The sequence below is a fragment of the Molossus molossus genome, unplaced genomic scaffold, assembly GCF_014108415.1.
Source record: "Molossus molossus isolate mMolMol1 unplaced genomic scaffold, mMolMol1.p scaffold_m16_p_21, whole genome shotgun sequence".
Lineage (NCBI taxonomy): Eukaryota > Metazoa > Chordata > Mammalia > Chiroptera > Molossidae > Molossus > Molossus molossus.
The window spans coordinates 42672044-42696694 of NW_023425357.1; the positions used below are offsets into that span (position 1 = coordinate 42672044).

Here is a 24651-nt window from a genome sequence, read left to right on the forward strand (position 1 = left end):
AACTTGAGCAGAAGACCCTCTAGGGGTGAGGGAGGACATTCAGTGCAGTGGACAGTGTGGGCTCTGCAGTCTGCTAGACCTGGACTAAGATCTGGCTCTGCCTCTCATCAATTGGATTAGCTTTTCTGCTTGTTTCCACATCTCTGAAATGATCATAAACGGGCTATTGGGAGGTTCATCGAGATTATGCCTGTAGCTCTGGCCAGTTTGGCAGAGTGTTGGCCCGCGGACCAAAGGGTCTTGGGTTCGATTTTGATCAAGGGCACACATACCTGAGTTGCTGTTCAATCAGTATGTCTCTTACATCGATGTTTCTCTCTGTCTCTCCCTCCTACTCATTGGAAGTGTCCTCAGGTGAGGATTAAAAGAAAAGAAAGATTGTGCCTGTAAAGTACTTAAACACAGAGTGGGAAACAGTATTTAATATAAATGTCAGTTACTGGTTACACACAAACCTCTGCCTGGAGCTCCCAGGGGAAGGTGGGTAAGAGAGCAAGATGTGTTACATGGAAGAGAGGAGAGAACTGCGGGTGGCTGGGGTTTCAGAGTGGTCTCCTGGCTGGTTTCATGAAGTTGGGCCTGGGCCCAGCGAGGGGCATGCAGGAGTAACAAGTGGCTGCTGTCAGCAGGGACAGGGCAGACCACAGGGCAGACCCCTGTGTCTGGGAGACCTGGAAGGACAGCAGATGGGTGGCAGTCACTGCTGTTCTGTGTGCGTGTGAGGTGGGTGGGGACACAGGACAGAGTGGACCAAGAGGAAGAAGGGGTGGTGACCACGTGGTGTTGGCTGGGCCAACATTCGGGACTCCAGAAATGCCTGTGCATTCTATTCATCCACAAGTATTTATTGAGCATGTACATTGTGCCAGGTTCTGTGCCAGTTTAACAGAAGTATTACTGTTCTTGTGGAATGCATGTCCCCAAATAGAAGTGATGACACCGCCCTCACAGGCTTGCTGGGGCAAAGGGGTTCCATGTTCATTTCCCAGATCAGTGAGCCCATCGGGTACCAGCTGAGGAAGGAGCTGACACAGGGATGTCTGAGACTCCTTTATTACCCTGAGTATTACAGATAGAGCACGATCACAGCATTGAAAACAGAGCAGGAATTAGGTGTGGGCTGTGACAGAGAGTGTGCACCGGGGACATAGTCCTCACAGAGTCGCAGCTAGTTATGATTGTAAAAATTTTATTCTCTTTAATAACAATAATAATTCCACGAAAATTATACAAAGTACATTCAATACTCAGGAGTGGCAGGGACAGGAGGAAAGGAAGCTGGTTTGGCCTGGAAGCATCATCAGTAGACTCCAAACAAAGGAAGTCCAGCTGGGCTGGGGGAAGTTGGGGGTGGAGGTCCCATTGTAAAAAATAAACAAGTGGATTGGTGGGTTTTGTTTTTTTTTTTTAAAAAAAAAAAAAGGCCACACCCATAAGGAAGCAGGGTGAGCGTGCATGTTCCTGGGGGAGGGTGGGAAGCCCAGCCTGCATGCTGCTGCTGGGCGGGTGCCTTGGGGCGGGTGTGCGGGCGGGTGCTCAGGCTGGCTCTGAGTTGGTGGGGGGCAGGTTTTTATGCTTGAAATACTGCACAACTTGTTGAGGCAGTTCCGCCAGCACAGCTTTGGCCAAGGTCTCTTTTGCTGCCTGCAGGGTGGAGGGTGGGGTTTAGAGAGGAGAGAATGAGGGTTACTGAAAGGGAGTTGTGAGGGTCACCATTCCCAGAGAGCTGCAGAAGATGTCCCTGGAGGACAAATTAGTTGAGTGCCAGGGCTGCCTAAAACATGTCCCTCATCCCTGTCCATGCCTGAAATCCCACCATCAGCAGTACCTTCCTTTTGGTTAAGTGTAACTCTTACCTGGAGCAGTTGGGATGCCTGGGAGTCACATATTAGGAAGAATTTGTGGGGGATTTTGGGGTCAAGAACCCTAGGAAGGGGAGCTGCTGCACAGTCTACTCATCTGGTAGACATTTCCCAGGCACCTTGGCTGGTATAAATGGGCCGTGACTGTCTGGTTCATTGCTGAATGCCCAGCCACAGGCCAGGCACGGGGAGGTATTCAGTCAATGTCGGCACGTGTGAATGATGGCCGATGCCCCGCATTTGTCCTCAGATATGTAATGCCCCAGAGGGTACTGGGCAGAGATGTGAGGAACACTGGGTACAAAACAGAGTGGTCAGTTCTTGCTGGGACTTGGTGAGCCAGAGCACCTAGAGGGGCCCAATGGCTGAGAGAGCTGAGGCCCAAAGAGGTCAAGGCCCCAGGCTGGCAGTACAGAGGTGGCATCTGAGAGGCTGTGCTCCTTCCTGGACTCCTCATGGGCCCAGCTTCCAGGACAGCAATCAGGAAGCCAACCACGGCCTCCTGTGGGCAAACTTGAGGTCCCCAGCAAACAGGACCAGAGTCACTTCCAGGAGCCAGTCCTTCCTGCGGAGGCCCTTAGGGTAGAGAGGTCATCCTAAGATGGGCCTGGTTTTCCATGTGAAGTGAAGAGTCTGGGTAAGGGGTGAGGATGAGGAAAGCCTCTTTCTTACCTCTAGGCCTTTGTTCTTGCCCCTCTGTCTCCTGAAATCTTTGCCTCACACAGATAACTGACTTCTGGTTACCAGGAAACCCTGCCAGGAGCTTCAGTCCGAAGCCAATGCTCACCCTATTACATGGTCTTGCTGGAGGGCAGGGCCTGGCATGGTGCTGGGCACACAGTAGGCCCTCAAGAAGTGCTCAGTCAATGGAGCTGAGGCTAGAGGAGCCTGGGACTGGGCGGACAGTCCCAAGACCATCCTGATTACTATGGTTCTTGGGGCCCTGTGATGCCCCCTCCCCAGCCTGCCCATACTCACGTTTCGGAACTCTCGAAAGGGCACAAACTGCACGATGTCTCGGGCTGCCTCCTCCCCAGTGTGAGAGCGCAGTGTGCGGCTGTCCCCATCCAGAAACTCCATGGCAGCGAAGTCAGCGTTGCCCACACCCACAATGATGATGGACATGGGCAGCTTGGAAGCCTGCACCACGGCATGTCGTGTCTCCTCCATGTCACTGATGACACCATCCGTGATGATGAGGAGGATGAAGTATTGCTGCAGGGAGGTCAGTGGGCACTCAGCAGGGCCCTAAGGCCCCTGGTAACTTCCCCCTCCCTCCCATCCCAACCCCTCAAAGCCCTCTGACCCCTGGGGAGGTGACTCTTCTTCCCCGGCTGTAGTCAAATCCGAGCCACCTACCACAGCACCATGGCCCCTGCAGGCCTCTTGTCTGTTTAAACCCTGACTAAGTTTCAGCCAGAGCATCAATTGCCCCGGTTCTCCTGCCCAGCCCAGAGCCTAGGACTCCAGGACTCTGCCAGTCGCTACATTGTGGGTCTGACTTAACTCTCTGTGCCTTGGTTTCTTCATCGGCAAAGTGGGAGTGGCCTGTCCCCCAAGCACCTCAAAGAGAACATACTTGCCTTGTGGCAGCAGTTTTTCACAAATTGACAGCCACATTCCTGGCAGGCAGGCAGGCAGGCCCTTGGCTGGCCAGGAAGACCACTGTGGCTGACACCCCAGGAGCAGCCTCTCCTCTGTCCACCTGCACATGGATACCTGTGTGCCTGCTCATCCCCTGTGAGCACAGCTGGACTCAGACACCCCACAGGAGCTAAGCTGGTCATCCAGGCCAGTGCCTCTGGGACTCTGGGACTCGTGGGGCTATATACCAGACACAGCATCTAGTCACAGTGGGAAGGGTGCTAGTTTTGCAGTAGTCTTTCAATTCTACAAACTACCTAGGAGCAGTCTCAGTGTGGTGCTAGTGTGTCTTTAATGCCTCTCTACCATCGCTAGCCTTCCTTAGTAACAAAGAAGGCAGGGAGCTCAGAGCTTCAGGGGACAATAGTTTAGCTAGACTTTAAGATCATTGTAGTTTCTTATATATTTATTTTTATTGTTATTCTCTGGTAAGGGATAATGATTCACTTAAAATGGGTTATAAAATTTCTTTATAAAGTTTTTTAAGCCATGGCCAGTCTGGCTCAGCGGTTAGAGTGTTGGCCTGTGGACCAACGAGTCTTGGGTTCAATTACGGTCAAGGGCACGTACCTCGGTTGCAGTTCGTCCCCGGCCCTGGTTGGGGTTGCGCGGGAGGCAACCAGTCAATGTGCCTCTCTCACATCAATGTGCCTCTCTCTCCCTCCTTCTCTATCTGAACAAAAATGGAAAAAATATCCTCAGGTGAGGATTAAAAAATAATAATAAAGTTATTTAAGTAAAATATTGAATAATTAGTGTGGGTAAGAGGTGGCCATAGTGTGAACTTCGAAGGTGGGGCTGGCGGAGCTCAGGAAACCTCACTGGATGATCTGTGGCCGGAAGCCCTGGGGTTCCAAGCTGGCTGATACTTTGTTTTCAACTTGGCTCTGTCCTTAGCACCCTCTCGCCCCTTTCTGGGGGAACTCAGTTTTCCCCCAAAATAGAAGAGCCCTGTGACCCTAATATTCTGTTTAGAGCTTTTGCCTTCTACTCTGACCCTGAATCTCAGGAAAGGAAACGGGGCCCAGACCAGTCAAGGTCATGGAGGTTAAGCCCATGTCAGCCCCCAGTTCAGCATTTGACCACCTTCTCACCTGTTTGCTCCCTGAGGAACATACAGGGGATACAAATTCAGCCCCCTAGGATGCCTTGCTCTCCTGCCTGTCCCCCAAGCACAAACTGTGGAAGGTAGTGGGGGTGAGTCACATAGAGGCATGGACCCCACCATCCTAACCCGGCTCCTGGCAGCAGTAGGCTGGCTCCTGCACTGTGCCTTTAAGAAAGAGATCAATCCCTTGGCTGGGGATACCTGTTGCTATGGAGATGGCAGTCTGAATCCTTGCAGTGGAGGGCTGTTGCATCCAGACCCTTGTGTCCCCATAGCCCATCATCTCAGCAGCCCCTTCCCTAAGTGGGGTCTTCCACCCCACCATAAATATTCCAGGGCACCTAAGCTGGCAGGAAGCAAGGCACTGAGAAGCCTGGCAATGAGGAAGGAAAAGAATGGGTGGGACTGGCTTCCAAGCCCCTCCCAGCCCAGACAGCCTCCCACCCACCCACCCACCCCTCCAGGCCCTGTTGACCTTCCCTCTTCTATCAGCCACAAGTCCGTACTGGGGACTTGGAGCATGGGGGCCTGAGCTTCCCTCAGAGCTGTGGAACCTTTCTCCCCAGGGAGTTTGGCACAGGCAGGGCCTGGGTTGCTGCAGGACCATGGGCATCAACTAACAGGGTGAACAAGTCCCTGTTAACACTACCACACAGGCCCTCCCTGGCCCCCTCACACTGTGATTCTCCTTTTAGAGAGAAGGTGGGCTGAGTGAGGTTCAGTGACTTAAGGCCTCCCGGCTGGGATGGGTATCTCAATTCTAAACCGAGCTTAGCTGACTCCAAAGTTGGGGCTCTTTCTATAGCATCTTCCTTTGCCTGCAATTGTCTCTCCGGTAGTGGGGCCTGCACCCTCTCACCCAGCACCCCTGCCAGGAGGCCAGAAAGTCCAAGATAGCAGCCCAGGGCAGGGTTCAGAACCATGGTAGTGGACTTTAACCCTTGATCCTGTGTGCCAACCAGTTAGTCACAATGCCCACACTCATGTTTTTCCTCAGCTTGAGGTCATCAGCTTTGGCAAGGGAAGTCCTGGGCTCCTTGCCAATCGTGGACAGAGCCAAGGTTGTCCAGGAGCCTCTAAAATTCATTGCAATCCCAGGGGTCCACAGCTCCACCCCCCCACCCCCACCCCAAGACAGTTCAGAAGGAACGTGGGAAGGGGTCTGTGGAAGGGGAGAAGAAAGGGCGGAATCAGGCAGGAGGAGGTGGGAAGGGGCTCTGCTGTCCCCACAGACAGTCCTGGTCTACTCTCTGCCCTGATTTCCCACCTCTGTGTGAGCCTTTCTTGATTTACTTCCTTCTGCCTGGCATACCCTTCCCAGCCACAACATCTGAGTGTCTCCTACTTCGTCCTAAGCAGATGTGAAGACCCTCCCCAGTCCTGAGCTCTGCCTCCACTGCCAGCATTGTCCACTGGGGGCGGGGGAGGGGAGGCTCCTCCTTAGGACATTCCTCTCTACCCCCAAGCCCTGACCGATCCTCAGGGTCGTCCCTTGTACCCTCGTCTCCATCTCATGGGCCTGGCACCTTGTCTGTGCTCGAGAAACTGTCCATCACTGTCAGGGCAAACCCCAAACCCAAACTCCTAGCACATGTCAAGGATCTCCTTGCGTCTTTTGCCTTTACGAGAGGTTCGTCAGGTTTCTAGGACTGTAAATAGCCACTAATCCATTTAATGTTGTGACTTGATTAATAAGAAGTTGACTTGACCACAATAGTTCCAGGCAGTCTGGGGAAGTTGCACTCACTCCCTGATGTATTTCTGAGAAGTTGGTTGCTGAAGACCCTGGGGACAGGAGTGGAAAGGGGGAAATTCCCAGGGTCCTGGCTGCTTCCCAGCTCCCCCTCCACTGGAACACCAGACACCCAGGAGACCAACCAGAAATGGGCCATGGACAAGATGGCCCGAGTCTTATGGGCCAGAGCAAAGGGAATAATGAAGGCCCCATGATAGGAGTCTCCTGACCCCACCAGAACCCCTTTGGTGGTTCCTCTCTATCCTCAAGGGCAAATCCAGATTCCTCACTGGCTTCCATGGCCCTTTGGGAGCTGGCTTACCTTTCAACCTCACCTAACCCCCACTCAGCCCTCTCACACCACACTCTTTCCTTCAGTTATGCCCATGCACCGTGCCTCCAGGCCTTTGCATATGCTGTTCCCTCTGCCTGGGATGCTCCACACGCACACACGTTCACACATGCTTTTCCAAGAAGCCTTCCCTGAGCCCTCTGTCTGGGTTAGGTGCCACCTTTATGACTGTACTTCTGTCATCACAGCTGCTGCTTCCGGGCACGGCTCTCCTCTAGGCTCAAGCTCTGGGAGGACAGAGGTCGTATCTTGTGCATTACGGTTTCCCCCAGTACCGCACAGAAATATTCTTGGTAAAGATGTGTCGTATCAATGAATGTAGAGTGCAGCCCTGCCTAGAGAGATGCTTCCTACCACCTGCTCTCTATTTCCTGTACGTGGGTGTGCATGCATGTGCATATGTCTGAGAACAGGGAGGGTGAATCCACACCAAGTATTTCCCCAAAAGTGGCTATATAAAAGCATCAGTTAATCCATCAATTATTTTCTTGTGCCTTGGACCTTACTGTGCTCCCCATCACCAAATGCTGGCCCAAAAGGTGTGCACAGAAGATTCAGCCACTCATATTCATCGAGCACTTGTGTGTTAGGCACTGCACTGAGCAATTTATGTGCTAATTTGGTTGAATCCTCACCATGCTTCTATTAGGCAAGTGCTTGCTGTTCCATCATCCACATTGTTCAGGTGAGGAAACAAGTTCAGAGAGCTTGAGCAACTTGCCCTGGGTCACACAGCCATGAAGTGGGGGAGCTGGGGTATGAACCAGGATTATAGGTCTCCGGAGCTTGGGGCTGAACCATCAGACAGCCCACCTGCCCCACATTTGGTGCAAGGTAAGATGTGGGACAGTACAGGCAGGAGATGGAGACCTATCAGTATCTATTCTTGGTGTGAGAGGGGCCCTGGCCCCACTTCTGCAGTCCAGAGATGTCTGGAGATGGCCGGAGCTGGGGTGGGGGACAGGAGGAAGCTGCCTCCCCAGGTTGGGAGGACCAAGTCATGATAAAGTGGCTGGGGTTCTGAGAGAATTAGGACTGGTCAGGATTCAGACTTGTTCACAGAAAGGGCCAAGTTCTTCCTTCTGGGGGCCCTCAGTAGTTCCCCAGAACACAAAGACCCCTTCCTGGACTTCCCCAGGCCCCAGGCCCCCTGGAGACCTAGGATCTAGCTAGCAGGGGCCTACCTCTCCCCCAAACCCACCTCCTGCCCAGTCCTATCAGGTCTCAGCAGGTGAAAGGGCTCTGGAAAGATGCTGGCTTCATTCTTAGTCCCATCTTATGGTTTTTCCCCTTAAACAAGAATGCAGGTCTTTTTTTTCCAGTCCTTTGAAAGCTGGCTCAGGCGGATAATAGACTGGGCGGGACAATGGCTGGCTGGCTGCAGGCATCCAAACAATTCCAGCCCAAACCCCCAGGATTTTACGAAAAGCCACTCCCAGGCCTTCCACAAACTGTCCCATTCAGGTTGCCCCAGAGGCTCAGGCACCCCTGCAGCTTTCCTTCTCCCATTTCATAAAGGAAACGAGCTCAGAGCTCAGAAGGGGCTTGTCTCTGGCCCTCAGCTGCCACGGCAGGGCAGGGACTAGAGCAGATCATGTCCCCTGCAGCAGAAAAGACCAGGACTGCCTTTCTTTACCACCAACCCTCATGCACTGACCTCCCTCCTGCCTGTCCCTGGTCCCTGCTGGATGGGTCTCTTCCGGGAACTTGTTGCCACCTATCCTTTCTCATCCTTCAGGTGTTTTGGGTGCCAGGTATTGCATTATCTCATTTAATTCTACCACCACCCCTTCAAAGTAGGCCCTGTTAGTATTCGGGTTGTACAAATGATGAAACTGAGGCTCAAAGAGGTTAAATGACTTGCTCATATCACTCAGCGGGGAAGAGGTAAGGGCAGGATTCAAACTCTGGCAGGCTGACTCCAGGGTCCCCTTCCTCAGACCCTCTGCTGCCTCCCAATAATCAGACCATGTCCTGCTATCTTCCCTCCCCAGGCCAGCCCTGGAGTCCTCTTTCATAATCTCCCCCTCCAATCTGTGCCAGCCAACATCATCCACCTCCCTAGTGACCAAGTAGGTGCCTGCTTCCTCTGGGCAGTTCCAATGGGACCAGGTTTCTTTCCCTTTGGGAGAGGACCTGGATGAGTCACCTCCTCCTACCTCCCTGCACAGTGCACAGCCCACAGACCTGAATTAAATCCACATGTTCTAGAGCACAGTGCGTGCCTGCCATAGACCAGTGGGGGATGACAGTGACCATGCAAACAGCCCATCCTGTGGGACCAGAGTCCAAGCGGAGATGCATAGTAGTCGTGGAGACGAGTATGTGAAGGAAGGAAATATCACCACTGTTGTCAGAGTCCAGACGGGAAAAAAACAGAGAATGCAAGAGACAGGGATGGTCAAGGAAGGCTGCTGGGGGATGGCATGTGAGGGGACACTGAGGGATGGGACAGAGCTGGCCAGGCAGAGGAGACGGCAGGCAAAAGCACTGCAGGGAGAGCAAGGCTGGTGTGTTTGAGGGACAGAAAGGGGGCCTCTGAGGAAGAGATTAAATAGACCCTCCAGTCCTGTCTCTGCACCTGCGTGCTGCTGGGCGTCATTCATTCCTCCATCAGAAAGATGGTGTCGAGGAGGATTTGCTATCATGCCTTCCAGTACTCTGACAAGACCTCAGATGCCTGGCCTTCTGGCCTAGGGTCTGCGATTTCATACTGTGGAGCCATCACTGTGTCCCTGGAAGTTGCAGCTTTCTAGAAGTTTGCTGTGGCTAAATCAAAAAAGAAGGCAGATGCAGATTTCTACGGAAACTATGATTCCAAGGAAGATTTGAGGAGGTGAGGGAGGCTGGTATCTTTCAGAGTGCAAAGTGATCTTGGAATGTAAAGAATTTCTCTGGGCCATGGCCGGTGTGGCTTAGTTGGTTGGAGTGTCATCCTGTACACCGAAAGGTTGTGGTTTGATTTCCGGTAAGGACATATACCCAGATTGTGGGTTCGATGCCCAGTTGGGGTGCACACAGGAGGGGATTGACGTTTCTCTCTCTCTCTCCCTCTTCTCTCCAAACTCAATTAAAATTTAAAAAAAAATAATTTTAGGGGGTTGAATTCCATAGAAGTTTATCTGACCTGTGTTCCTGGACTATCAAACATAAATATTTGAGCTATGGAATTGTTTCTTTTGATAAATAAACAATTAAGAAAAACTGTGTAAAATAAATGAATAAATAAAAATTGCCCTGGCCAGTTTGGCTCAGTGGTTAGAACATTGGCCCGTGGACCAGAGAGTCCTGGGTTCGGTTCCTGCTAAGGACATGTACGTGGATTACAGTTTGTCCCTACTCCAGTTGGGGTCGTGTGGGTGGCAACCACTTGATGTATCTCTCTCACATCGATGTTTCTTTCTCTCTCTCTCTTCCCCCCTTCTCTCCTGCTCTATCTGAAGATAAATGCCAAAATGTCCTCTGGTGAGGATAAAAATAAATAAATAAATTAATTAAATAAAATAAAATAAAAAGGCCCTCCAGCACTGAACGGATACTCGAAGCAAAAGTGGTGAGGGTTGGCCGCCTGGTTCAGTGAAGGGTGATGGTGGCCGTGGCAATGGGGAAGCGGGTGAATTCCGGGTAGTACTTTGGAGGCAGAGTGAAAGAACAGTCTAGAAGGGACTTCAGTACTCATGCAGTGACCCCTTCCTTTCAGAGGAGAAGGAAGCCCAGGGAGGGGCAGGGGCTTGTGGAGGAGTCTGGGGTCAGGTGAGAATTGGACCCCAGTCTCCTCAGTCCCAATCCAGGTCCCACCACCCCAGGGTTACTGCCTGGGAAGTGTTACTGCACTGCCCCTGGGGCAAGTGGTGAGACCCCCCCAACTCATATAGCAGAGTCAGGGCAGGTGCTGCTGGGGGCGGGTGACCCCAACACTAGCTAGCATCAGGCCTGGGCTGGGTCAGGAGAGGACCAGGGATGTCGATGCCCAGGTCGGGGCTGTGTGCTATATCCCAGAAGCACGCAGCAGCCCTGGTGGCCTCAGACCAGGCCAGGCTCCAGCCATGTCCCTGAGCACTGGGCCAGGGATAGACAGTTCCTCAGCCTGAGGCAGGGGTTACTCTATTGGAACTTGGTGGCTCGGAGGGTCAGCCTTAGAACTGCACAGACCATACTTCCTGGTTTCCCTCTGTCCCCTCTGCCCTGGGGAGGCACCTCCCACTGAGTACAGCCCTCTTTCCTACTACACATGGATGGAACAGCTGAGTCTTCCTCAGGTCTGTGCTCTAAGAGGCCAGGACTAATCAAGTTGAGCTTGGTCCAACCCCCTCTATCATGTCTGCAGGTAAAATGAGCCACACAGAGAGGCATCTAGGATTTTAGGACAAAGGAAGGCAGACTATCAGCTAACCAGCCCCATGGGGGTGGCTGGGATAGGAAGGATGCACACTGGTGGCCGCCTACTCACCGTGGCAGTCTGCTGCTGTGTGGCCTGGGCTGCAAACCGGGCCACGTGGTTGATGATGGGAGAGAAATTGGTGGGGCCATAGAAGCGGATGTGGGGCAAGCAAGCCGAATATGCCTGGGCGATGCCGTCCACACCTGTCTCGGAGACAAGAGTCTAGATCAGCCTGGTCCCCCCTGACCCCACACCTGCCTAACTGCTGACCAAGCGTCATTTAATGCTTACCCCAAATGTCCCTCCTGGGGGCTCCCAGAGGGTAGGGCCAGGGTGGTATAAAGAGCCCTGAATGTGGAGTCAGATGGGCCTGTGTTCAAATCTTGCCTTTGCAACTTCTTAGCTGTGGGACCTGCAGCACGTATAATCTTTCTGAGCCTATTTCTTTGTCTGTTCATGAGACTGATAATCTACTTTGGGGCAGTTGGCAGGAAGGGGTCCAGCAGGCTTGGAAAACCCTGCGACGACACTTCAGGGCCCCAGAATATCTGCCTGCCCTGTGGTTCTCTCTAGAAGGTCTCTAGCCAGAAATGAGATTGACTAACATGAGCTTGGACAAACCACCTCTGGAGACCTGCTCCAAACCAGACAGACCCCAGCAGGAGTACAGGGTCACATTTCTTGCCAACAGATGGCTTCTGAGTCACAGCATTGTCCCTAAGTTGGTGACTTGATGCTTTTCCCTTCCAAGTACAAATCAGGCCTGGCTTTGGGGCTCCCCAAGGAAGGCGGATTGCTCACCCAAGCCAAATCCTAGGCTGAAAAGTGCCATGATGGCAGGGACCACCCTCTTCCATACCCACCTGGAGCTCCTTTTCCTCTTCCATTACTTTCTTAACTGACTCTGGGGGCTCAGAAATCCTCTAAGGCCTTGGGGTAGGGGTGAACACAGACACCATGCTGAGTGCCTGCCCCTTCCTCTTCCCCTCCCCAGGCAACCTTCAACCCTTGGGTGCCAAGATTCTCTGTGAAAGGCAGAGCAGGTGGGACAGGGCTGGGCCCTCCTAGCGAGAGCTGGCATGAAGTGAGAGGCAGGCGTGTAATTTTCCACCCTCACCTCCTCTTGGTCTACCCAGAGCTTTCTGTCAATGCTTCCCTGAATTCTCACCTGACCACAGTGAGGTGAGCTAAGCAGGTATCAATACAACTCCCTAGGGCAGGTGAGAAGCAAAGGCTCAGAGAGGTGCAGTGATCTCTCCAAGGTCACACAGCCAGGAAAGGGCAGCAGCTAGCCTTGAATCCAGGACTGCCTGACTCCAACCTCCAACTCTTTCCCCATCTGTCATCTTGAGAAAGTGTGATGGGGAGGGGAGAGGAAAAAGGTACGTAAATCTGTACTTTGCCCTCCCTCCACCCCGGGGAATGGCCTGGTGTAAATGCAGGGCAGATGCAGGGAGGCTTGATGCTCACCTGAGCAGAAGGGGTTGGTTGGGTTGAAGTTGATGGCAAACTCATGGGAGACCTGAAATACAGAGAAAATGCTGAGCTGGCAGCCTCCTGGCCCCAGGCCACCCACCTGGTAGGCCCAGGTGTACCCCCTTCCTCCTGCCATGCCCAGACTCCCTCTGGCTCTTTACTGCTCCCCTCCCCAAGGTCAGGGCTATTGATGCCCCATATCTGCTTTTCCCTCCATTGCTGGGTCTGACCCACACAGAGAGGCCCATCCAGACCCATCCACATCACCGATCTCTCCCGCAGGATCAGGGCTGCTTGTGGCTCCGCCCCACCACGAGAGTCCCTGAGTGGGGCAGAGATGCCTCTGAGGGCCATGGGTCTAGGAGCACTGGGAATGTCCCTTTGTCACCAGCTCTCACTGTGCTGGGGCCATAACCAGAGTTCCCCTTCATCAAAGGGTGACCTGCACACTCCTGGATGCCACTGGACCCACGACAATCAGGAACAGAGGGACCAGTAATTAGACCCCGCTCAGGGCTGCAGGTAGGACTGGGTGGCCACAGAACCTGGGGCCTCAGGAGAGGTCAGGGTTCAGATGAGGGACCCCCCCCTCCCCTGCCAAACACCCAACTCAGTCCCCTTCCCTACCGTGAGCCACACCCCAAGTTCGGCTTTGCAGTCATCCTCCCCCTCCTTCATTACAACACTCAGTGTTCTTACCCCATTTTTTAGATGATGAAACGGAGACACAATGTACTAGAATGTTCCCACGGTCTCACATTTACTGAAGGGCAGAGCTGGGACGAGAACCGAGGTCAGGATGCCTCCTCAGCCCCCGTTCCATAAAGCCACTAACCTCAGAAGGTGTTCCTGCCCCGAGGGTTTTACATTAGGAGGGTTTGAGGTCCAGGCCGGGAGAGCTTCAGGCTGGGCACAAACCATCCCAGACGCTGTGGCTCCGAGACACTACAGTGGAGGTGCTGGAAGTCCAGTGTCCCCATTTCACAAATAAACACACTGAGGCCCAGAGAGGGGAAGCCAGGTGCCAAGGCCCCTGCACAACAGGCCAGAGGCCCAGGTCCTCATGCCTCAAGGTGGGGCTGGACCCCAGACCTTGGGGAGCCCTCCTGTGCCAAGAAGGGAGGGACTCACCATGGGGAGTTCACCCTGGCGCAGCCCTGAGGGTGGCAGATGGCCTGTTCTAGGGAATGGGTGGTTCTGTTCTTTGCTCCTTCGGCTCTAAGTGCCTGTCATGGAGCCAGTCCCCTGATGTCCCTCTCAGGCCCTGCCCCTGCCCAGGGGCCCCCTTGACCCTGTCCCCAGTCTGGGTTCCAGATGTAGGGGCTGGAGGTCCTCATTGCCATAGCAACTTCATGAGCCTCTGTAGAGATTTAGAGGGGGCTTGTGTGGAGGGGGCTGAGAGAGGAAAATGGTTGCCAAGGAAACAGGCCTCCCTTGGGCCAACAATTTCCTACAAATCAAATTTTAGGAGATTTTAGAGACCAAGGGGGAAGAGCCCCTTCTGAGAGTGTGGATTAATATCTCCCTTTCTCAGCCATCTTCATTCCCCCGCTCCTTTCCCCTCTCGGGGGGGGGGGGGGGGGGGGGGGCTAGTGTAACCTGAGGCCTCTCGGGTTACCTATTCTGGCAGTTCCCTTTCATAGGTGGCAAAACAGGATCAGAGAGGACCAAGGAATGCCTATGTCCACGCTGCCTATGGACAGCCCCCTCCCATGCTTGTTGGCCTAGTTTGCTTGAAAAATGCTAGTAAACAGAACAAGCTTTCTGGAGGCCACACCAAGCCGATTAGGGGCCCCTGGGGACTGGCTGGCCACAGGTCTTTGTCCTGGGACTCCCTGCGGCCTGTGACAATCAATGGTCCTCGTTCGCCCCAACTGGCCCTGCCCGGACCCTGGTCAGTGAGTTACTTAAGACGCATTCACTGTGGCCCCAGCAGGGGCAGGATGGTAGAAGGAGGCTCAGAGGGAGCTGACCTCAGAGCTGTCCTCCGTAAGCCTCAGTTTCCCCATCTGTAAAGTGGGGAGAGTCATACACTGTGTTCCTCCCCACCCCAGACTTCCTTCTGCCCAATCTCTCTCTTCATCTAACTCTGGCTCAGTGTGAAGGTCAAGCCCTCACACCATCTCCTCAGGGAAGCACTTTCTTCGTCCTTCAGCCACTGCCCAGGCCAGGGAGGAACTAAGGCCCCAGGCAGGCAGCTGGTCCGAGGGTCCTTCTAGCTCCTTCCAGGTCCCCACCCTCAGAGAACCAACGCCTCTGGCTGCTCAGGCCACTGGGCCCCAGAGGGAGGCACTAAACAAGCAAACCCACGCATCCAGAAGTGACCATGGTTCTGTGAGGCCAGTGCCCGCAGGGGGGTGGGGCAGGGGATGATCTCTCCCTGAGAAGCAGTGTGGGAGTGAGTGGAAGTGAGCAACAGGCTTAGGTGGGAAGGGAGGAAAGAAGGTTCATGTGGCAGGAGCAAGGCGAGTTAGAATGAGAGGGAGGCTGAGGGGCCAGGAGGGGCCAGGCCTGGAAGGGGAGGTGGGACAGAGTTATCTGTCCTCCCAGCCTGGTTCCGCATTCCTCCGGGCACCAGCGGGCACTCCAGCCAGGCCAAGCCCCTGTCTTCTCAGAGTTGCCCTGTGACATTGTCAAGGAATCTTGCGCAAGAGAATATCTCATTGAGCCAGTTCTTTGAAAGCTGGTTGGTGTCCTAGCAACAGGCTCCTGCAGGGCCTACCAGCACCAGCCGCCCTGCCCCCTTTCCCTGGGCACCATTTTGGTCCTGCAGGACCCTGCCCCTACCACATGATGGCCAGCAGGTCCCATCGCCACTCTCTGAAGTTCTAGGTGAAAATCGTCCTCCCTGGGGAGGTGGGAGGGGAATGCTCACTCTGGAAAGAGCATGCAGCACAGCAAAGCGGACAAGAAGGTGCACCGTCTGAGACACATGCAGGTTTAGAAGCCTCCCGTGTTCACCCCCCAGGGTTTTCATCGAAGAGGCAGCAGATTCTGAGAATAAACTTCAGAATCCATTTGCCCAGTTGGAATCTAGACCTCCGTTGTAAATATGACCTTGGCAGGTCACTTGAACCTCTGTTCTTTCACCTGTAAAATGAATGTCGTCCCTTCTCTCCATCCCTCCATCCTGCCCACCCTCACCCCAGCCAGTCCCCACTCAGCAGCCAGTGTGGGCCTTCAAATATGCCGGCTGGATTATAACACTCGCAGCGGCCCCTCTTGCTCTTTAATGTGCGTTTGAGGCCCTGCATGGCTTGCCCCCTACCCCTCCAGCCTCATATCTTTCCATCCTGCCCATCTTCCACTGACAGTCCATCACGCCTCCCTTCCTTCTGTTCCTCCAACTGGCCCTGCTTCCTCTGCCACCCAGACTTTGCACAGGCTGTTCTCTCTACCACGCTCTCTGCCCACTGCCACCCCCAGTCACTCTGTGAATTCCTACTTTCCCTTCCCCTTTTGGCTTAGACCATGCCTCCTCCAGGAAGCCTTCCTTGATATTCCCAGGCTGAGTTAGGGCCCTCCGCTGGCTCATGCTGCCCCACCTCGGCCTTGATGACCCTGCCTGTCTTTTTTTTTTTTTTAATCCTCACCTGAGGGCATTTTTGTACCCACCTTCAGATAGAACAGGAGGGAAGGAGAGAGGAAGAGAGAGACAGAGAGAGAAACATCACATCAAGTGGTCACCACCCACACGACCCCAACCGGGACCAGGGACAAACTGCAACCAGGTACATGCTCTTAGCGGGACCTGAACCCGGTACTCTCTGGTCCGTGGGCTGACGCTCTAACCACTGAGCCAAACTGGCCAGGGGGACCCTGCCTGTCTTTAGCGTTGCCAGACAGAATACAGACTCCCAGTGAAATCTGAATTTCAGATAAACAATGGATATTTTAGTATAAGTATATCCCAGGCAATATTTAGGACACAGTTATACCTAAAAAACACGTTCATCTGAAAGTCAGTGGGAGTCCTGTGTTTTCACTTGTTCAATCTTGTATTCTCCTCATCTCACCCACCTGACTTGGGCACTGGGGGGCAGGAGCAGCACTGCCCTGCGCTGGCTGACAGCCCCAGCACCTGCGTGAGGTTCAGGCTCCGAAGGAGCCTGGTTTGGGGGCACCTCGGAGAAGGCAGGGCAGCTGGGCCCGAGCACCAGCCCTTTCCAAAACTGACCTTGGAAAGACACACACACAAATCCCGTCTCAGCCCAGAGGAAACAGTCCAACTTCACTCACCTTCCAGTCCGGGGGTAACTGGGCCCCGAACCCTAGGGCCGGAAACATCTTATCACTAATAAGAGAGAGGAAAACAAGGCACTGAAACAATGAGCCAGTGGCCTCCATCTGCCCACGCTCTCCCTTCCCAAGCCCCTGCCCAAGGGGCCCCTCTGTCCTGTGCGTCTCCGAGGACAGAAGGAAAAAGCTCACCACCTCCAGCAAAGCTCTGTTCAAGTGACCCATCGGGCCCAAACCCACCTCTGGGTGTGACCTGACACCACCTACACTCGTGGCAGACACAGAACTTCTACCAATGGTCCTGGGCGCAGCTCCTAGACCCTTCTCAAATTGGGACCTCATGCAGCCGCCAAGTCAGGCCTGACGTAAGTGAAATGTACCGGCTAAATCAACCTTCCTATTAGGGAGGGAAATTCTCCCGAAATGAGAACCCTGGTTGGCATGCAAGGCCCTTCAGCATCCAGCCCTTGAGCCTAGTCTCCCCTTTCACCTGCCCTCTCCCACACCCTACTCACCAACCCTGGCCACTGGCCACTCACTGTCCCCAAACACACAGGGCACCTTCACACTCCAACCTCAGTCCTGTGCACCCTGTCCTGAAATACCTCTCCTCATCTGTTCCGGGCCAAACTCCTCCTGTTCCTCTAAGGCTCAGTTCAGATGGCCCCTTCTCTGTGGTTTCCCTAACAGCCCAGGATCCCGCTCTCGGTGCTGCTCCCTTAGCTCCCGCCTCACATGTAAACTGGTCTCTCGAAACTCCAGTGACTTCTTCCTCATCTCTCCCCTCAAGTAGAAACTTCCTGAAGGTAGGGCTCATGTCTCGACTGAGTTGGATGGAACCGGAGCTGCCCTTCAGAGTCCCTCCCCAAGCTTACCTGTCATAGTCCTGAATGATCTGTCCCACAGCCCAGATGGCCGACAAGTATTCGTTGGTGCCCATGGGGTTGATATAGTGCAGAGAGGAGGGGTCGAAGGGATTCCCGTTGGAGGCTGTGAAGTCTATCCCAACCTGCAGAGGGGGAGAACGACCACCACTGTGGCCCGAGACCACAGCTGCCCTGCTCACCCCCTGGGCACAGAGAGGCCCACTCATCTCCCAGCCCCCCCTTCCCTAAGAATGTCTGAAACCTGGCAACGGTCAGTTACAGCCCTCCTCTGGCTCTAGTGCCACCTGTGGCTCACTGTGGCCTGAGCTAAGTCTGTTATCCAGATGGGACACAGCTAACTTAGCGTCCCAGAGGCCTTTTCCCTCTCACTGTCCCTCCCACACGCTCACCCACTCCCGTGCCAGGCTTGCACTCGCGCGGGTCCCTCTACCTAAAGAGCCAGGCGGCCATCTTCTCTCCCTGTGTAACTCCTCCGTCTTCTAGGCCCAGTTCAGATGCTGCCTTCCCAGACAACTTACCCCCACCCCAAGCCAACTCCTCATCCCTCAGACCAAGGGGCCTGGGGACCTGGGGCTGCCAGTAGGTCAGTGCCCAACTCCCCATTCTGATCGATGCCCACTGTAGACAAGATGCATGCCCCAGAGGAGCCAGGTGAGGGCTGGGCACAGGGCACCGGGTAGGGGCTCGACAGGGACTGGGCTGACAGTGGCCAGGGATCCAGGCTCTGCCTGCGTTCAGCCTTGAGGGAACCCCAGCCCAGACCTTGGAGGGGTAGCACAGAGGGGTGGGCAAGACTGTCCAGCAGGGGTTATGAGAGGGACCCTGGGGAAGAGGTGGCCACCTTAGAACTGCGTGGCTGTGGGGTGGATCGGCTCCTGAGGTCAGGGTGGCATGTCTTAGTCTTCGAGGGACCCTTGCAGGGGCACAGCCTAGAGTCTGGCACAGAGAAGGAGCACCCGTTTGCTGAATGAGCACAGGCACTCAGGAGGAAGAGGACGGCCCAGCCTCTGTGGATGAGGGGGCAGTGGGCACCAGTGAGTGAGAGGTCAACAGGGCCCGCACCCTGACTGCACATAGTCCTGCGGCTGACCTGCGATTCTCATGGACCTGGAGGCGGGGATGGCAAGCCGTGAGGCCAGGTGGGTAGGTGGGCGGAGCCTGGGACCCCGGCAGGGTTTCCCCTGGGCCTGAGGCTTCCCTTGGGGTAAAGAACAAAAGATGAGATGACGGGGACAGAAGTGTGCAGGGCGTACACTCCACAGGCAGAGGAACAAGTCCCCTTGGCAGCATTTACTGAGCATCTGCTCCGTGCCGGGCACTGTGTGATATGCTGAGGTGGGAGCAGAAACACAATAAGGCCCCACACTTAGAGCACTACTGGCCTAGTCGTAGGACAGACAGGGATGAGCAAAACATGCTTCAGATCATTTCAGAGTGGCAAGTGCCTGAAAAGCATAAACTAGAAGAAGTGACAGAGGAACAGCAGGCATCAGGGAAGAGCTCCCAGGGCACAGGCGACCTCTGTGCCCTGGCCTGCAGGATGGCACGGCAGCCACGAGAAGGGTCCAGGAAAGAGTGCTCTAGGCAGAAGGAACAGCAAATGCAAAGGCCTAAGACAGAGCAGGGTTTGCTCTGTTGGGAGAACAGTGAGGTCCTGTGTGGAAGGAGCCCAGTGAGCGAGAAGGAGGGGAGCAGATGAGGCAGGAACCAGCGAGGAGGAATTTGCTTTTTCCTTCCGAAGGAGTGCAGCCAGCAGACTCTGGCCTGGGCAGCCACGCGCGGACCTGCGGCTGAGGACGCAGGCCCATCTGCCTCTGGCACACACCCTCTGCCCTGGGGAAGCCTCTTTTGCTGCAGTCCAGCCAAGCCCTTAGGGAGGGTCCCCACTGGGGAGGGGGAGCCTTACGGTGAACATGAGCTGGCAGCCTCCCAGGATGTAGTCCAGGAAGGAGTAGTTCCGGTTTATCTGGAAGGAACCAGCGAGTCAGTCTCTGCCCTATCCCTGAGGATGGCCCTCCACTCAGCCACTCTCCACGGATGACCTTTGGGGAGCTTTTGGTCTGTGCCCTAAAACCTTACTAGGGTCAAGGAGACCAAAAAAGGCAGATGACAGACTTCGATCTGATTACAACAAAATCCAAATCTCTAGAGTACTCAGGGTAACAGTTCCCAGTGAGCAGGACACACACACACACACACACACACACACACACACACACAGATGTGTGATGACGGCAGGGGTCCCAGGACCCAGCCTCGATTATACCTGCCAGTCACCTGCCAGAAAGTCTCCAGTTGGTATGCGGCCCATAAGCTTCCCTGCTGTTCCCAACCTCTGCTCTGAGCAGACAGGGCCTGGCCTCTATCAACTAACCGAGCTGCTGAACATTATTCTGATCTTCCTTTAGGCAAAGGGTACTGGCTTTCCAATTTTGATAGAGTTATAAGGTTTCCTTTCAACATAAATGCATTTAAATAAAAAAACAAAAACAAAAAAAAACAGAAAGGTGGCTGGGAGGAGGAGGGGCTGCTGATGACAAATATATGACAGGTGCCAAAAATGATAAAAGGGGAGTGTAAATGACAGACGTTTCAGAAACAGGGATCCACAGCCATGACGCTGCGACCTGACAGCTTAGCACACACAGCACACACAGCACACACAGCACTCTCATGCTGCGGCCTCACCAGTGATGTCCATGTAGACCCCTGGACCCTCTCCACCAGCTCGACAGCGTGGTCTCCAGGCCCGGACAAGGCCTGGGGTCTGGGGTCCGCCAGCTGGTGGAGAGGGTCCAGGACTCACTCAGAACCTTCAGGCCTGGCACCCAGGGCTCTAGCTGCCCTGGCCCAGGGTGCCTTCTTTAATATGCTGCCCAATTCCAACAGACACTGGCCCCTGACAGCCCAGCCACTGCTGGCATGATCTTCGTGACCTTTCTGGGCCTCAGTGACCCCGTCTATACCATGGGAGTCACAGTTACCCAAGCCCTCACCGATGTCACTGCCAAAGGACAAAGTGTCCTGGCCCAGTACCCTTTGCCCCTCGGATGTCCAACATGCAATGGGCAAGCAGCAACTTCCGCTCCGGAAGCAGCAACTCCCTACAGTCACCCTCCACCTAAGAGGGGCTCTGGAAGGTCATCTCATGTCACCTTAACCTCTGTGCAAGGACGTGATATGAGACTAGCCCTTTACTTGCTTGACCTCATTAACATCCCCATTCTACAGATGAGGAAACTGAGGCCTAGACAGATTCAGCTCTGAAGGTCACAGAGCTAGGACCAGGATTGGCACCTAGGTCCTGCCATGTGCCTCCCCCACTCCCCTCTGGCTCACCTTGCAGGATCTCAGGATAATAATGCCCGAGTTTTTATAGTTCTTCTTTTTCCTCTGCTTCTTGGGGTTGATGCACTCGAACTCCAGCTGGGCAACACGGGAGGAGGGAGAGAAGCTCCCCTCAGGGTCTGCATGGGGACTGACTCTCCCCTGGACCTCAGAATCCCTTCCACAGCATTGACCAGGGTAGCATGCCTCCTCCAGGAAGCCTTCCTAGATGTCCACACCCAGAAATGGGTCCTGCCACCTGGGTTTACACCAAGCTGTGGTTCCTCAAAGTAGGAGGAGCTGCATCTACCCCAACTCCCAGATAACACATCCATGTCATATCCTCTCATGAGCCCAGAACTGTCACCCAAGGCCTGACTTCTCAGGGTGTTACATGGAGAGCTCCTGAGTGTTCACTGTGTGTCAGGCACTTTACCTGTGTCATCTAATTCCCATCTACTCCACCCCCATTTGACATATGGGGAAACTAAGGCTCAGAGAGATTTGGATATCTTGCTCAAGGTCATACAGCCAGAGAGGTGAAATCTGAGTCCAATTCTGCCTGATTCAAAAACCTGTGTCCCCTCCCTGTGCCCTGCTGAGGTCTTGGGATCACACACATGCCCATCTTACCGGGATGCCATCACGAGCCTCACACATCTGTGACACCAAGGTCTGGAACTCGCCGATGAAGTCATGGCCTCCATCATTGTCATAGTCGTAGCACATGACCTGTGGTGGGTCCAGTGAGGTCACCCCAGAGCTGCTCCTGAAAGGGGAGCTCTCCAGCCCCTTAGCCCCCTGGGAAAACCCCACATCTTCTTCTGGTGGTGCCTCCCTCTCCCCCTAGCACCTGCCCAGATGGCCTGGGATGACGCTGTTGGCTCCCAAACTGCCTCCTGTAGGAAGCCTTCCATGATTGCTGGGAAAAAGAGAAAGTGTGCCACCCAGCAGTGGAGGCTGTGCCCTCTGGTGCAAGCTCAACTCCTCATACTCATTCGGCTCCTTGCCCACCAGGCTTCATGGGCCATGGCCTGGAGCCCCCTACCCCTGAACCCAAAACTTCTTCCCCCTGAGATGGGCACAAAAAAATCCTAGCTTTATATGCTCTCTAACTTAGCTGCCATGACACTCATAGGAGGAAGGAAGGGATTATTGTACCCATTCTCCTGATGGGTAAACTGAAGCCCTAAGAGGGAAGCACTTGTCCAAAGTCTCGCAGTGGCCGTAGGGGACACAATACTAGAACCAGGTGTCCTGAGAACTGTCTGGAGATCCCAGACGGGCCTAGCGGCCTCGCTCCACCCCACCTGCTATCAGACATGGCCCCTGAGGACTGAGGGCATTTAGAGATTAGTAATCTTTTCCTCGTCACAGCGACAACACTGGGTCTTTCCCAGGGGTTTCCACATTCATTACGCTACCTAGCAGCTGTGCAGGCCTCAGGGATAACAGGACAGTCACCCTGTTTTAGAGAAGGGGCTCACAAAGCTGGCAGCCTTGCCCCAGGTCACTCAAGTGGTCGGGCAGACCAGGGATGAGGACCCAGGTCTCCTACTCCTCCCCCAAGATGGGCTCTCTTTCCATCTTAAGAAGAAAGAGCTTCGCCAGGGCATCCCCAGGAGGCCTCAGGTACATGGGAAGGATGGAGCTGGCAGAGGGGGAGCAGGGCTCCCAGAGCCCCCTCACCTGGATGGGCTTCTCCATGTCCCCATCACACAGGGACACCAACGGCACAGTGAACGGCTTCCACACAGGGTCCAGTGTGTACTTGATCACCTGCAGGACAGTGAAGGGCAGCAGTGTGCTGAGGTCAGGTCAGCCCATTGGGTCAGGGAGTGGCAAGATGGAGACTCACAGCCACGCTTCCGAGAATGGAAGCGGGCACCCCTGTGGCAGGGACAACAGATCCTTCAGGCACCATGGCGTGTTTCCCTGCGCACTGCTGGGCTGTGACTGCATAGCCCCATCCTGACCACTGGGGGCAGCTGGACAGCAGACCCACTGGCTTAGAGCCCCCCAGCCCCCACGCACCTACCTCAGTCCTGTGGACCAGCATCCACTTGCCATCATCTCCTGGCTTATAGAACTCGAGAAATGGGTCTGACTTTCCAAAGAGGTCCTGGAGGAAGCAGGAGATGCAGGTGAGGGAGGCACAGCAACGGTCAGATGGGAGGGGTGCGGCCCAGCGGCCTCAGGGTGGAGCTGTGGGCAGAGTCAGCCTGGCCTCTGGCCCCTCTCCCCTCAGCCTCTGCAGGGCTCAGTGAGGCCCAGAGCTGCTGAAGGCCTCTGGGACCAACTACTGCCCCCCCGGAGAAACACCCACCCTGGGGTTACCACAGCTTATACTCAGAAACCCTGAGGCCTGGAGCCTGCGGGAGCACAAGGCCAGCATCTTAGACCAGGCAGGACTTCAAAGGACGATTGTTCCCGGTGCAAGGGGAGGCCACCAGCAGGATGTGATTCTAATTTATTTTAATGGGAATCTTAAAAATGGCAGTTCTCCCAAGAACACTACAAAAGGGATAATGATGTACTTTTTTTTTATCCTCAACTGAGGATACTTCAGATAGAGCGGGAGGGAGAGAGGGAGGAAGAAAGACAGAGAAACATCGATGTGAGAGAGACACATCGACTGGTTGCCACCCACACAACCCCAACTGGGGCTGGGGACAAACTGCAACCTTAGCGGGAACCAAACCCGGGTCTCTCTGGACCGCGGGCCGATGTTCTAACCGCTGAGCAAAACTGGCCAGGGCAATGATGTACTTTTAAAATCCATTTATTTAAGTTAAAATGAAGTGTGACTCTAAGAATCTGTAATCAAGTGGGGGGGGGGGCAGAAAATAAATCAGTAAATAATGTATATCAGGCAGTAATCAGTATTAAGGAGACAAGTAAAACAGGAGGAGTAGGAAATCAGGGACACTACAACTTTGGGGATAGCCTTGCTGAGGAGGTGACATAAGAGTAAAGGCCTGCCCAGCTGTGTGGCTCAGTGGTAGAGCGTTGACACATACACCAAGAGGTCACTGGTTCGGTTCCCGGTCAGGGCACATGCCCAGGTTGTAGGCCCAATCCCCAGTGGGGGATGTGCAGGAGGCAGCCAAACAATGTCTCATCGATGTTTCTATCTCTCCCTCTCTCTCCAAAAAGTAATAAAGAAAAAAATTGTTTTTTAAAAAGTAAAGGCCTGATGGAGGTGAGGGGCCATCATGAGAATCTGCATAGAAAAGAACATTGCAGGCAAGAGGGAACAGCATGTGCAAAGGTCCTGCAGCGGGAGGGTGCCTGGCATAATTCTGGGACAAGGAGGAGGCTGATTTTGCTGAAGCAGAATGAAGGTGGGAAGAGTGAAAGGGGGGAGTAAGGGGGTCTGGGGCTGTGCACACACCAGGTGGGGCCCCACAGGTTACTGTAAGGATCCTAGCATTTACACAAAGGGAGATAGGACCTCCCAAGGAGTGGGTCTTGACAAGGAGCCATGTCTTGAATACTTCTAAGTAATGAGAAACTCACTACCTCAATAGTGAAGAGGTCCTAATTTAGGATAGCCAGTACAGCCCTGTGCTACAGGTTTGTCCCTCAGTGGGGGTGATGACAGTGGTGGCCAGAAGTTTCAGGGCTAGGCCACATAACC

The 24651-nt window shown here is 54.3% G+C and overlaps 1 protein-coding gene across 7 annotated transcripts in view; it reads right to left on the reverse strand.

Annotated features, from left to right (window-relative positions):
* Nucleotides 1-1415: 1415 nt before the first annotated feature.
* CPNE2 (copine 2) overlaps nucleotides 1416-24651 on the reverse strand; it is a 43178-nt gene continuing 19942 nt past the window's right edge. For 2 of the 7 annotated variants that reach the window (XM_036274177.1, XM_036274174.1), the window contains exons 6-15: nucleotides 23050-23133; nucleotides 22701-22790; nucleotides 21645-21743; nucleotides 21024-21110; nucleotides 19591-19650; nucleotides 17673-17806; nucleotides 16798-16852; nucleotides 12553-12604; nucleotides 11152-11285; nucleotides 1682-3077 (exon numbers count right to left, since the gene is read on the reverse strand). In XM_036274177.1, coding sequence (XP_036130070.1) covers nucleotides 2646-3077; nucleotides 11152-11285; nucleotides 12553-12604; nucleotides 16798-16852; nucleotides 17673-17806; nucleotides 19591-19650; nucleotides 21024-21110; nucleotides 21645-21743; nucleotides 22701-22790; nucleotides 23050-23133 — 1227 coding nt within the window. In that variant the 3' untranslated portion in view covers nucleotides 1682-2645. Of the gene's footprint in view, nucleotides 1645-1681; nucleotides 3078-5785; nucleotides 9471-11151; nucleotides 11286-12552; nucleotides 12605-16797; nucleotides 16853-17672; nucleotides 17807-19590; nucleotides 19651-21023; nucleotides 21111-21644; nucleotides 21744-22700; nucleotides 22791-23049; nucleotides 23134-24651 lie in introns of those variants that run through there. The other 5 variants (XM_036274179.1, XM_036274176.1, XM_036274180.1 and 2 more) reach the window with 5 other exon arrangements.